The sequence below is a fragment of the Nicotiana tabacum genome, chromosome 3, assembly GCF_000715075.1.
Source record: "Nicotiana tabacum cultivar K326 chromosome 3, ASM71507v2, whole genome shotgun sequence".
Classification (NCBI taxonomy): Eukaryota; Viridiplantae; Streptophyta; class Magnoliopsida; order Solanales; family Solanaceae; genus Nicotiana; species Nicotiana tabacum.
Window position 1 is genome coordinate 194878373 of NC_134082.1, and position 14053 is coordinate 194892425.

General features: G+C 40.6%; 3 protein-coding genes across 3 annotated transcripts; all 3 read left to right on the forward strand.

The window, feature by feature from the left end:
- The first annotated feature begins 1494 nt into the window (after positions 1-1494).
- On the forward strand, positions 1495-2643 carry LOC107798435 (uncharacterized). Its single transcript, XM_016621429.1, has 2 exons — positions 1495-2007; positions 2059-2643. Exons 1-2 carry the CDS (start codon positions 1495-1497, stop codon positions 2641-2643), a joined length of 1098 nt encoding a protein of 365 aa, XP_016476915.1.
- Positions 2644-2697: 54 nt separating this feature from the next.
- Positions 2698-5282, forward strand: LOC142178505 (uncharacterized). Its single transcript, XM_075248158.1, has 4 exons — positions 2698-3168; positions 3474-3588; positions 3701-3908; positions 4436-5282. Exons 1-4 carry the CDS (start codon positions 2698-2700, stop codon positions 5280-5282), a joined length of 1641 nt encoding a protein of 546 aa, XP_075104259.1.
- A 47-nt stretch (positions 5283-5329) lies between these two features.
- LOC142178507 (uncharacterized) lies at positions 5330-5752 on the forward strand. Its single transcript, XM_075248163.1, has one exon. It carries the CDS (start codon positions 5330-5332, stop codon positions 5750-5752), a length of 423 nt encoding a protein of 140 aa, XP_075104264.1.
- The last annotated feature ends 8301 nt before the right edge of the window (positions 5753-14053 follow it).

Consider the following 14053-nt stretch of genomic DNA (forward strand, 5'->3'; position numbering starts at 1 on the left):
TAATGGGGAGACAACCTTGGTTTCTCTAATCAAATTATTTACATTCTTAACATTACAATTAGTCATTACTTCAAATCAAAATCATTTCATACTCTTGTTACCATTAACTGAATAGAACTACGACTTGAGTCAAGTAACACGCTATTTGAGTAACCTTTTCACACCTATTCCCTGTGGAATTCGACCCCAAACTTGTTCGTTATTATATTTGACATCGACCTCCTTATACTATTTATTAAAGTGTAATTTGAGCGTATCAAATTTTGGCGCCGCTGCCGGGGAATACGGTTTTGAAATTACTAATTAGTGTGTGCTTTACTTTACGTCTTAGTCTATTCCATCACACTTTGCTTGTTTTGCTTGGTGTTAATAGGAAAACAGGGCCGAATATGAAGAACAAATGGAGGTGGAAATGGAAGAAAATCCTTTTGCGGACATAGAGAAGTATATTGAGGATACAAATGCTATTGTACCTCCGGCCGTTGGCGCTGCAACTTTCAAGGTGGAACATGGTCTAATCCATATTCTCAAAGCGGAGGGGTTTTTCAGAAATTCCACCGATGATGATCTGACACAACATCTTAGAAACTTCTTGGGTGTGTGTGCGATGTATAAGCTGAACAATGTCTCGGATGATGCTCTAAGGTTGAGGTGCTTCAAGTACTCACTAGCTGGGGACGCAAGGAAATGACTTCAGAATTTGCCATCAAACTCTATTCATTCTTGGCCCGAACTTGTCCGAGCATTCTTAGCTAAATAGTTCCCGCAAAGTAAGAAATCTGAGCTCCGGGATAAAATCTTCTTTTTCAAGCAAGTACCGGGGGAACAACTACACGAGGCATGAGATCGATTCAAATTATATTTGGTGAGGTCTCCCAATCATGATTTTTCGGATTCTATCTTGTTGGAAAAATTCTACATGGGCTTGGATCCGATGAACCAATCTATAGCTAAGGATACAGCTGACGGATCTTTCATGGACAAATCATTCCCAAGGGTGACACAAATACACGACGAAATGGCAAAGCATAATCAGGCATGGCATTCTGAGGACACCACAAGTGGAATTACATATGGTTCTCCTTCCTTGAGCAACATGATCAAGGAAAATCAAGAGAGAGATCAAGTGATTGCATACTTACTACAAATGTCAATGTGTTGACAAAGATGTTCACCGAAAGCCAAACAAAGAAGGTAAATGTGGTTGAGGATGTGCAACCCATATCAAATGAGGATTTTGAGGAAGCAAACTATGTCAACAACTCCCAAGATGGATATCAAAGGCAATATTACCGAGGTCAAGGACAACAGAATCAATGGAGGCCTCACCTGCAAGGGCAAGGCAACCAATAGTGGATAAATGACCAAGTCGGATCAAATCAAGGTATTTGGAACAACAACAACAACTTCCCAAATCAGAGTTCAAACCCTTATCTTCCCCCAAAGGGTCAATATTCACATCAAGGTTCCTCAAGTGAGTCTAAGTTGGAAAGCATGCTTGAACGTGTGTTGCAAAATCAAGAGAAGTCTGACACTTCTATGAGGAATATAACCGAGATTGTTGATTCTCATACCGCATCCATACAAAAATTAGAGATGCAAATGAGAGATATTTCTAGGGAGCAAAATCCAAAGCAAAAAGGGACACTTCCAAGTGACACAATTGCGAACCCCAAGGGTAGAGGGAGTGGTCTAACTTCTCATGTCATGGCGATTACTACTCGAAGTGGGAAGGTACTACAAGGAGGGGGTGAACAAGTGGTTGAAGTAAAAGAGTCCGAACAAGGGGTTGAGGTTGAAGAGCCAAGTGTTGTTGAAATTGAGAAGATTCCGGAAGATGTGCAAGTGCAAAAAGAGAATCGGGAAGGGGTAAAGGAAAAGGTAAAAGAGACACCAAAAACTCTTCCACCTATTCCTAGACCTCTTCCTCCATTCCCTCAAAGACTCACTAAGAAGGCTGATGATAGCAAACTCGAAAAGTTCTACGACATTCTCAAGCAATTATCAGTGAATATTCCATTTGTGGAAGCATTTCAAGAGATGTCGGGTTTTGCTAAGTATTTGAAAGATTTGATCACCAAGAAGAAAACCACCAAAAATGATGTGGTGAATGTGACTCACCGGATTAGCTCTATCATTGCAACATCCACCGTTCAAAAGAAAGAAGACCCGGGAGCTTTCACCATTCCTTGTACCATTGGGGTACATGATTTTGCAAGAGCGCTTTGCGATAATGGAGCTAGCATCAACTTGATGCCTCTTTCCATTTACAAGAAAGCAGGATTAGGTATGCGAAGGCCCACAAGTATGAGATTGCAAATGGTCGATCGTTCCATCAAACGATCGGTGAGAATTGTTGATAATGTACTTGTGAAGGTGGGAAAATTTCATTTACCCGCCGACTTCGTAATCCTTGATTGTGCAGTTGACAAAGAGATTCCTATCATCTTGGGGAGACCATTCCTTGCCACGGGAAGAGCACTAATGGATTCGGAACGGAATGAGATCAGATTCCGTGTGAATGATGAAGAGGTTACATTCCAAGCAAGCAAGGGTATGAAACTACCGCATGAGTATGAAATCATCTCGGTGATCGATGTTGTTGATAAAGTAGAGGATACGGTTGAAATGAAAATGGAATAAAAATGCCTCGGTGAGGCATTGGCGACTATTTTGGTGAACTTTGATGGTGAAGATATGGAGGGGTATATGGAATCAGTAAATGCATTGGAGGGGCTTGGGTCCTACACTTATGCTTCGGTAAAGATCTCTATCGACTTGGAGAATAGGGCCACTCCACCCACAAAGCCTTCTATTATCGAACCACCGCAACTAGAGCTCAAACCACTTCCACCACACTTGAGGTATAAATTTCTTGGATCAAATGATACTTTAACGATAATTGTTTCTTCTTTGTTGAATGATGTGCGGGTAGAAAAATTGTTGGAAGTCTTCAAGGAGCATAGGCAAGCGATTGGATGGACAATTGCAGACATCCGAGGGATTCCCGCAGGAATTTGCAAGCACAAAATCGAATTGGAGAGTGAGACGAAACCAAGTGTGGAACATCAACGACGGTTGAACCCGTCAATGCAAGAGGTGGTAAAGAAAGAAATTATCAAATGGTTGGGTGTTGGGGTAGTCTACCCTATTGCCGATAGTTCTTGGGTGAGCCCGGTGCAATGTGTGCCAAAAAAGGGAGGCATAACCGTAATTGAAAATGAAAAAAATGAGCTCATCCCAACAAGAACGGTGACCGATTGGAGGGTGTGTATGGATTATCGGAAGCTCAATAGTGCCACATGCAAAGACCATTTCCCTATGCCTTTTATTGATCAAATATTTGATCGGCTAGCGGGAAGGCCATTCTATTGTTTCCTTGATGGATATTCCGGCTACAACCAAATCAACATAGCCTTGAAGGATCAAGAGAAAATGACATTCACTTGCCCTTATGGAACTTTCGCCTTTAGCCGGATGCCATTTGGTTTGTGCAATGCTCCGGCTACTTTTCAAAGATGCATGATGTCCATTTTCTCCGACATGGTGAAGGATTTCCTAGAAGTCTTTATGGAAGACTTCTCGGTGGTAGGTAATTCTCTTGAGCATTGTCTTAACAATCTTAGACAAGTGCTTAAGAGATGTGAAGAGACCAACCTTGTGCTCAATTGGGAGAAATGTCACTTCATGGTGGATGAAGGTATTGTGTTGGGGCATAAAATTTCAAAACGTGGCATAGAGATTGACCGGGCAAAAATCGAGATTATTTCTAAGCTTCCTCCACCTACTTCCGTTAAAGGTGTTCGAAGATTCTTGGGACATGCTAGGTTTTATAGGCGCTTCATCAAGGATTTCTCCAAGATTGCAAATCCTATGTGCAAACTCCTTGAGAAGGATGCCAAATTTGTGTTTGACGAGAAATGCCTCAAAGCTTTTGAGGAATTGAAGCAAAGGCTCACCACGACACCTATTATTGTCACACCCGATTGGTCTCTTCGTTTCGAGCTCATGTGTGACGCCAGTGGTGTAGCTATTGAAGCAATGCTTGGACAATGTCACAACAAGGTTCTCCACTCAGTCTATTATGCAAGCAAGACACTCAATGGGGCGCAAATGAATAACACGGTAACTGAGCAAGAACTTCTTGCCATTGTCTATGCCTTTTAGAAGTTCCAGGCTTATTTGTTGGGATCAAAGGTGATAGTGTACCCAAATCATGCTGCTATTCGCTATCTCATGGCAAAGAAGGATGCAAAGCCTCGGTTGATTCGATGGGTCTTGTTGTTTCAAGAATTTGACTTCGAGGTTAAGGATCGCAAGGGAACTTAAAATCAAGTAGCGGATCATTTATCAAGGCTTGAAGAGGTAGGGAGACCAAAGGGAGATCTTGAAATCAATATGCATTCTCAGATGAACTCATATTGGAACTATCTAGCACTTTTGCTCCTTGGTTTGCCGATATTGCTAATTATTTGGTTAGTGACCTTATTCCGGACGGATTGGAATCCTATCAAAAGAAGAAGTTCTTGAGAGACTGCCAACAATACTATTGGGAGGAACCATTCTTGTTCCGTGTTTGTGCTGACAATATTATCAGAAGGTGCATTCCAGAAGAAGAGATTATGCCAATTCTTAAGGCATGCCATGATTCACTGGTTGGGGGTCATCATGGAGGAAATCGAATGGCAGCCAAAGTGCTTGAATGTGGTTACTATTGGCCTTCAATCTATCATGATGCCAATAAAATGGTCAAGGCTTGTGACCAATGCCAAAGGCAAGGATCAATCTCCAAGAGGCATGAAATACCAATGCACTTTGTGATGGAGATAGAAATCTTCGATGTGTGGGGAATTGATTTTATTGGTTCCTTTGTAAGCTCTTGTGGGATGAAATATATCTTGGTAGATGTGGACTATGTGTCCAAATGGGTTGAAGCAATTGCCTTACCAAAAAACGAGGCAAGAAGTGTGACCACATTCTTAAAGAAAAACATATTCACTCAGTTTGCCACTCCTAGGGCCATTCTTAGTGATGGTGGATCTCATTTCTGTAACAAGGCTTTCACGGGACTACTAGAGAAGTATGGTGTCAAGCACAAGGTGGCCACACCTTATCATCCCCAATCTAGTGGTCAAGTTGAGGTTTCCAACTGGGAGATCAAGAGCATTCTAGCAAAAACTGTTAATGCAAATAGGACCGACTGGTCAAGGAAGCTAGATGACGCATTGTGGCATACCGCATGGCATACAAAAATCCTATTGGTACTTCTCTTTATCGGTTAGTCTTTGGCAAAGCTTGTCATCTACTAGTGGAATTGGAGCACAAAGCCATGTGGGCTCTAAAGAGGTTGAACTTGGACTGGGCTGAAGCTGCAAATTTGAGGTTAACACAACTCAATGAAATGGAGGAATTCCATTTCCATGCTTATAAAAGTGCAGCTGTGTACAAAGAAAGTATGAAGTTCGTCCATGACAAGAAGATCTTGAAAAGAGAGTTCAAGTCGGGTGACTTGGTTTTGCTCTTTAACTCAAGGCTCAAATTGTTTCCGGGCAAGCTCAAATCAAAATGGTCCGGTCCATTCAAAGTGGTCAATGTCTCTCCTTTTGGAGTTGTGGAACTAGCATCGGAAGATGGGCTCCGGACATTCAAAGTCAATGGCCACCGAATCAAGCACTACTTGGGCACAGATGGAGAAAAATATTTGGTGGAACAGTTGGCTCTCCAAGATGGTCCATGCCCAACAAATGAGTGAAGCAAAAGAAACACCAACTTCGTCATGCCATGACGTTAAATCAAGTGTTTCATGGGAGGTAACCCATGTGTGGTAACACCCTTTTTGTTCTTTAAATTTTTAATTTTGTGGTAGACAGATTTAATTGAGCAATTTAAAGGGTGTATTAGAGTGCAGGGGATTCAAAAGATCATAACTCTGGGTAAGATTGCATAAGAAAGGGAAGAAAAATCACTGTGTGAAGTTTGCTACAAAAATGCGATCGCATTTTCACTATGCGGACCGCATTTTGGTCGCAAATCAAAACAATGAGTTTGGCTAATATTGGTGGTAAGAATGCGACAAGGTGGTGCACTTTGCGGACCACATTTCAACTATGCGATCTCATTGTGCACCGCATTTCTAGCCCTTCATCATCTCACTTGAACCCACCGCATAACACTTTTGCAGTCGCATAGTGTATTATGCGGTGACTTATCCACCTCAAATCGTGCAGGTATCACCCTTGCATCTCTTCATTCAAAACAAACAAAAAGAAAGTTTTTTTTATTTTATCAGAAGCAAAACAAAGAAAAAAAACGAAACAAAAAAAACGAACGAAGAGAAAAGGAATAGAGAAGGCAAAATCAACTAGTGCGTGATCTAATACCCCAAGTGTGTGCTCATAAACAACGTCACTGGTATATTTTCCTTTTTCCAATTCCATTATTTCAAGCTTTGGTTGCACATTTGTTCCTATTCTTGTTCCCCCTATTGTTGCTTCATGTTTTCTTTTCTTTTGTGTTTTTCTTTCGTGCTTTGTAATTAGATACCTATTTGTAGTGTTCTCTTAGTAAATAATGTGTTTTGGGGGTGCTGGGTAGTGAAAATTAGGTCTGCCATTATTGAGGGTCAGTTCAATCGTTGGGAATGACGATATTTGCGGCTCACAAAATCAAAATGCGGTCCACATTTTTCCGCATAACTGAACCCTAGATTGGCTGAGGAAGATGATGAAATGCGGCGAGTATGCGATCGCATAATTGATATGCGGACCGAAAACTCATCGCATACTGACACAGTATACCCAGTTTCACAACATGATTTTTGCGGCCATTTTGCGATTGTATTTCCTAATTTGCGGTGGAATTTGCGATCGCATTTCATGATTTGGTTTTCTGAGCAATCAGGTTTGCGATGGTTATGCGGTCTGCATAGTAGTTATGCGACCGCATACCTGTCGCATTCTGAACTTCTTCTTTGTTTTTCATTGTTGCCTACTCAGTTGATCACATGGTATTTCTGTGCAAGTATGGCTCCCAAGAAACACACATCCTCTTCCAAGAAAAGGGCCTTCACCATTCATCAAGCAACACCATCAAAATGTCCACGACCGGATCCTACTGCGGCACGTCCCTCCCAGTCTGATGAGGAGGAGACCTTGCCTACAATAGACCTACAGGCAGAGGCGAGAAGAAAAAGGGGCGATGACTACCAACTCCACTTTGCAATTGATGGTTCTAGGGAACTCTATAGAGAAGGGCTAACAAAGAGAAAAATCCTTGCCGAGAAACAAGTGAGCATGAACGGACTTAAAGAGCAGCACCCCCACATTTGGGATAACATAAAAGCTAGAAAATGGGAGTGTTTCACTAAGCTACCGGATGACTGCAATGAGACCCTTGTCCGTGAGTTTTATGCCTCATACGGAGCTTCCAGGACTGCTCGCCATAAGCTCACCAGGATATTCTGTCATACTGTATTAGTTCGGGGGAAAGATGTGAGCTGAAGCGCTAAGACTATTAATAAATTTTACATCCTTGACTAGAGCCCGTGCACAGCTGAGTACCAAGCCAAATGGGTAAACCGGTAGAATGAGCGGAGTTGGATAGCATCTGTGATAGCAAAGGGGCCCCTGCTTGGATCAATCCTGTGCACAAAATATTCAAGGAGGATCTCACATGAGAGGGTCGATTTTGGCTTAGTTTTGTCACTTCTCGACTCATACCGTCCACAAATGAGACTGACATAAGAATTGAGAAGGCTCTTCTCATTGTATGCATTATTACGGGAATTAAGATCGATATGGGTGCCCTTATCTTCCAAGAGTTAGGGATCCGAGCAACACAGACAGCCACTTCACTGCCATTCCCCTGTTTGATCACAACCCTTTGCAAGGCTGTGAATGTCCCACTCATGTCACACTCTGACAAGACAGGGAAGGTGCTAAAGTATATTGACATCACGTGCATTAGTGATGTTGTTACTCCCCCAGAGGTTCAGACTTTGATTCCAGTTGATGTAGAGCCCTTAGAGTCCCAGACTCCTATGTCCCCTCAGGCTCCGGTTGCATCCACTTCCACTATCACAGCCCACCTCTCAGTCCACCACTGCTCAGCCTTCTGCTGCACTGCCAGCCGTCTCGAGGCTTGGTCTCATTGCTCAGCATGCCAATGCTAAGGTAGACCAGCTTCTGAAAACCTTACCAAACCTCATCAAATAGGCCTTGACTCCGATTCAATCCTCAGTGATAGCCCTCCAACAACAACAAACAACTTATGGGGATCGCCTGCAACAACTTGAGTTGAGGGTTGAGAAGATAGAGCGAGGTGAGGTTTGTGACTTGCCTAAGCTCCGGGAGGAGGTTGCCACTATGAATACTGAGCTCCACAAGATACAGACTTTGGATTTCGATCTATCATCCCTCCTGCCCAAGGAAGGTGAGTAGGGAGCAGACACAGCAGTACCAGATTTGGGTCTTAACTTAACCACTTTGATGACAGATATCGCACCTCCGACTTTCGAGGTTTCCCATCCTCCAACTCCTTCTGTACGCATTGATATTCATGTTGAGAGGTTTCCAGATGCTCTACTGAGTCCGAGGGTGAGGAGGCTGATGAGGGCGAGGATGAGGAGGATTCATGGTCCACGGATGATGATGGCCCTCAGGAGAAGGGCAAGCAGATTGCTGCTCCTACAGCTGAGGACGAGGAGCAAGCATCAATTCTGATGGCGATACAACATTCGCTAGTAGATATGGCCGCCCCTACAGATACATCGGCCATTCAGCCATCAGCAGGCGAGGCTAGTAGCTCACAGGCCCCAGCTCCAGTATTGGGCCAGCCAGAGATCCATCCTCCATCAGTCGAGGTCCCTCATCAGGCCGAAATCTCATTGGTCCCAGCTTCAGCATCAGAGGGCGACCCCACCATCACTTAGCCGGCTGACGACTCCCATAGCACTTAGTGCACCTCAAGTATCCCCTTTAACTCTATTCTATGTTCTTATACATTGGGGACAATGCAAGCCTTTTGGTTGGGGGTGGTAGCCTTGTATATAATTTTGTGACATTGGCAACTGTGGTACATGTTTATGCTTTTGTATGTACTCATGTGTATTCTGTGATTTTGTATATATTAGTGTTTTGTGATTTTCGCACATAAGTTATGTTGTGTAATTCGTGAGTTTGTATATATTGCTTTCGGTACATAAGTTATGTTATCCTTGTGTATATTAAAAAACAACAACAAAATCAAGTAGATAGTTGTCCATCTTTAGTACTTAGCAATGAATTGCCCTTGGTTTTTCTTCGCCAGGTTCTTTTCCAAGGGTGTAACAGTAGAACCAGGACAGTAGAATGAAACATGTTGATCGGTTTGGTGTAAGTGTCTAGTTTCAAGCATGTGTGTGTTTATATAGCCTATACCCTTCCATTTATAAAAAAAAGATATATCAACTATGCGAACTTGAGGCTCGCTCTGTGACTCTATGTCTACCTAGAGTTATACATGTATATATGATGAAAGCTTTGAGTTGCCAAGTGTTGACTCGAGGGCTTCAAACTATGTAAGCCAAACAGTTCGTGTGTCGTGTGTGTGAGTTCTTTGTGTAAATAATTCTTGTGTTTGCTTCTACCATCTAGAACTTGTCCGGTTAGTTTTTCGATGCTTATAATAATTACATTTGGTTGGAGAAATGACCTTAGGTAGTCTTTGAGATTTTTGAAAAACCAGTTAGCCTTTCAAGCCACCCATTGTACAGATAGTATCACTAGTTACCCCATTTGAGCCTTTAACCTTTTCTTTGACTGCCTCATTACAAACCTTTCCCTTTATGTGAAATAATTCTCTCTTTTGAACCCGTCCCTCCTTGAGCAAGCCTAAGTTGGGGGTGTGGTGTCAAGCCGAAAATGGGCTAGGTTGTACATTGAATGTAGAAAAGTATACATCAAAGCGTGAAACTACTCAAGATCTAAAGGCAAAATATAAAAACAATTGACATAAATTGGCAAGAGAAAAGAAAAAGAAAAAAAAAGAATTGCTTGTCTATATATATATGGAGTCATGAAAAGAATTGAAGGGGTAGTTAAGGTGGCTAAATAGTGGAAAGGTTGATGCTAATAAAGGTTAGGTGGTTTGAAAAGAAGCAAATAGAAACAAGAAAGAAAAATGTGATGAGTGTTCAAGGAGGGTGTAGTCCCTTGTACCTAAATGCTTATCCGACCCTTTCCTAAACCTACATTACGAGTTTAAAAAGTCCTTATGGAATCTCCAACCGAGCATTCTTAGAATTAAGCGACGAATTAAAATAAGGGCAAGCCTATGGTATGGTATGTCGTAACACTTGAAACTCTTTCTGAGAGTGAGTGTATTTGTGAATTCTTCCTTTTTTGTTGTCATTATAAATATTGTGATTTTGAGACTTTCTTTCTAGTAAGGCACATGAACTGTGAGGTTGGACATAAGTTGAGCTTTTGGAATCAAATACAAGTGCACTCAGCTGAGGGTAATATTTTGTCAAATTGGTCGAGGCTCAAAGTTTCACAACTTGATTAGTTCTTTGTATATATTGATGATTCAGGAAGGGTAAACAATTGAGAAATGTATGCTTGTAGTACAACGGACATCGTCCACGGTCACTATTGTTTCATATCTGTTAGATGGAGTCTAGAATAGGATAGTGTCGTTTTAGTTGCTTGAGGATAAGCAAGAGTCTAAGTTGGGGGTGTTGATGTGCCAGAGAATTTCGGCACATTTCAAGGCAAATTGTTTTAGCTTGTTTTGAATGCAATTATCTCCTATACTTATGTAATTTTAGTGTTTTTGCAGTACATGAGGTGTAAGGACCTAAGAGCATGGAAATAAAAGCAAAAAGACTAGAAAAGAGCAAAATGCATCACAAATGTGGAAATGCGGTCCAAGATGCGATCGCAAATCCTACATGCAAACCGCATAATGTGCAAAGGATCGCAAACCACAACAGAATATTGGCCAAAGTCCAGTGCAAGAAATGATGTCCAGAATGCGATCGCATAACAGGTTTGCGGACCGCATAATGGACCGCAAACTCATGGAGAGAAATGATGATGGTAGAAAATGCGACGCAAATTGCGATCACATATCTAGAATGCGGACCGCAAATCAACAATGCGATGACGGCCTGAAAACTAGGGTTCTGAAATGCGATGGGCATGAAGAGAATGCAGATCGCATGTCTGTTATGCGACATATATGCGGTCGCATATTTAACCTGAAAAAGCATTTTTGTATGCTTTTTGTCCCAAATTTTGGCCCTCTATAAATAGATTTATTGAGGTTTTGTAGGCTCATCTGGTCTTACTTTGAGATTACAATACAAGGCTTTAATATTCCTCTCTTTTGGAAGCTTTGGGTCAAGAATCTTTCACTTTGTAAGCTTTATGGCATTTAATATTCTCTTATTTTTGTATTTTAGTATGAGTAGTTAACTTTAAATACTAAGGTTGTGGACCCTAAATGGGTGTTATGTTAATGGGTGTTTAACATTGAATATATATATAATGGTTGGTTGATATTTATTTACTTCTCATTCTTCATTTATTGTTGGTGGTTGCAAACATCAACAAGTGCCAGTAAATTCTTGCTTTGCTTGGAAAGTGGGTTAGAATTTGGTAGAAGTAAATATCAAAGACTCAAGGCTTTAAACCTTATTTAATAGAATCGCTTAGGAATAAGTGGGTTTTATTTGGCATATATTGATTGTTCTTAATTGCAACTCTTATATATTTGAAAAAATCATAAAGAGGAAATACTATCCAACTAGTAAAAAATATTGGGTAGTCATTTAGACATCATTTGCATATCAAAAAGGGACCTTCCATTAGAAATATATCATATTAACACCGATAGCATTACACTTCATTAAAGGGGACACAACCTTGGTTTCTCTAATAAAATTATTTACATTCTCAACATTATAATTAGTCATTACTTCAAACCAAAATCATTTCATACTCTTGTTAACATTAACTGAATAGAACTACGACTTGAGTCAAGTAACACACTATTTGAGTAACTTTTTCACACCTATTCCATGTGGGATTCGACCCCAACATTGTTGGGTTATTATATTTGATATCGACCGCCTTACATTATTTATTAAAGTGTAATTTGAGCGTATCAACATGATTGCTTCTTAAAATAAGGGAGGATTGACTCTAGGTCATAGGTTTGCAATAGACAATGTTGGTGATTGACCATAAAATAATAGTCTATGATGTACAATGCAGCAGTTGATGGTAGAAACAACAAGTCTAGAATGTTAAAAAGTTAATTATCTTTATTTTAACACCAGTAGCTAAAAGATCAAAAATGCTACAATAATATTGTACAAGTCGTTTTCTTGTGGCCAAGTTATTTGCAAATGGAACATTTATTTTTGCCTTTTTTCCTGCTGCTAGATTGCTGCAACAATATTTTCACGGGCAACTCACATTTCGGCATGCCACTGAAGGTAATTTACTGCTACTTTTCCTCATACAAAACGTAAAATGCATTTTCACATAAGCAATTTTCAACTGTTTCATTAGATCTAATTTGTTATTAAAACATTTCCCAAGGAAAAAACATGTACCATCAGGGTGACTGTGTTGTGTAGCTAACGAGTCCACCAAGCCTTCATCTCCAGCTGCCCGACTAACTATATCTGGGAGATCTTCCGATCCATCTGCATCTTCCAGACTATACGAGTTCATTTCATTGTCACCAAAGTCATTCAAGTCATCACTAAATCAACTTAAAGCTATCTTTTACCATTCTTTCCTCCTCTACTTCTAAAATTGGTGGTTGTGTTGGTGGTGGTGGTGGTGCAGCTGCGACATTTGAACCTTGATGAGACCTTTCAACATGAACTTCATCCCCTTCTTCAAACTCATTTTCAGCCACAAGTATCTTCAAACAAGGCCTCATACCATCAATTGTAACATCAAGGAGGTACGATTGCAAATCATTGTCATTCTTAATGAAGGAAGGAGGAATCTTGTCCCTCGTCGATACAGAGCTAAGCATATATGTAATATTCAAATTCCTCAGGAAACATGTTAGTTTTCCACATTTAATGATGACATCAACAAATTTGTCAAATGTATAATTGCTAGGTATATGGATAGGTAATGTAACCTTTGTATATGAATTTCAATTCCAACCAGTTGGCCCCTAAACCCACTCACCATAATATAGACTGCATACTAATATATAATCTCCCACCAGTCTATTGTGAACTAGTGGTCTATTCTAATAGTGATCTATTGTACACTAGAAGTCGAGCACTGTGCAGAATTATTTCACAGAAACCCAAATTAACAATGACGAAGAAGATGAGATGAAAATACTTTCCAGATGATGGAGGTACAGAATATACCACTTGAAATGAATTATCAATCCAATGTACCACCAATTTCTTTTCCAAATTCGACAGATCCAAAAAAACCCAATTTTTTGATTTCTTCAAAATAAATGATAAATCAAAAGAATGATGTTTTGAGAGGAATGAGGAAGAAGGGAGACTATGAATGCAAGAAAAACTAGCTGCAATAGAGGAATCAGCTAGTCACGACCCAAAATGCCCTCCGTAGGATGTCGTGATGACACCTACACTTAGGGACTAGGTAAGCCTAACATTTACTGAAATAATAACAATATTAAATAACAACTGACAAATGCGAAGTAGAAATCTCTATACAAGACTTACAAATCCCAAAACCAATAGTACAAGTCATGAGCTCTACTGAGTTTGCTAGAAAACCTATAAAATACAAATGTTTCGAAGTAGAGATAAAATAATACAAGTACAATATCAAAAGGTGAGGCATGCGAACGCGACAACAGGTTTACCTTGAGTCTCTACAGCTCGACCATCCAGCTAATAATCAACAACAACCGTGGCACCTACGTCTGCACAAAAATGTGCAAAAATCTAGTATGAGTACACCAAAGTGGTACCCGATAAGTATCAAGACTAACCTTGGTGGAGTAGTGACGAGGGACAATAAAGACACCTACCAGACTAAACAACCTGAACAAGTGT

Coding starts and splice junctions, on each gene's coding strand:
- LOC107798435 (XM_016621429.1), top strand. CDS start 1,495: ATGCTTGAACGTGTGTTGCAAAATCAAGAGAAGTCTGACACTTCTATG. Junction 2,008..2,058: donor ACATTCTCAAGCAATTATCA/GTGAATATTCCA, acceptor GGTTTTGCTAAG/TATTTGAAAGATTTGATCAC.
- LOC142178505 (XM_075248158.1), top strand. CDS start 2,698: ATGGAGGGGTATATGGAATCAGTAAATGCATTGGAGGGGCTTGGGTCC. Junction 3,169..3,473: donor CTATTGCCGATAGTTCTTGG/GTGAGCCCGGTG, acceptor TTTCGCCTTTAG/CCGGATGCCATTTGGTTTGT. Junction 3,589..3,700: donor TTATGGAAGACTTCTCGGTG/GTAGGTAATTCT, acceptor TGGTGGATGAAG/GTATTGTGTTGGGGCATAAA.
- LOC142178507 (XM_075248163.1), top strand. CDS start 5,330: ATGTGGGCTCTAAAGAGGTTGAACTTGGACTGGGCTGAAGCTGCAAAT.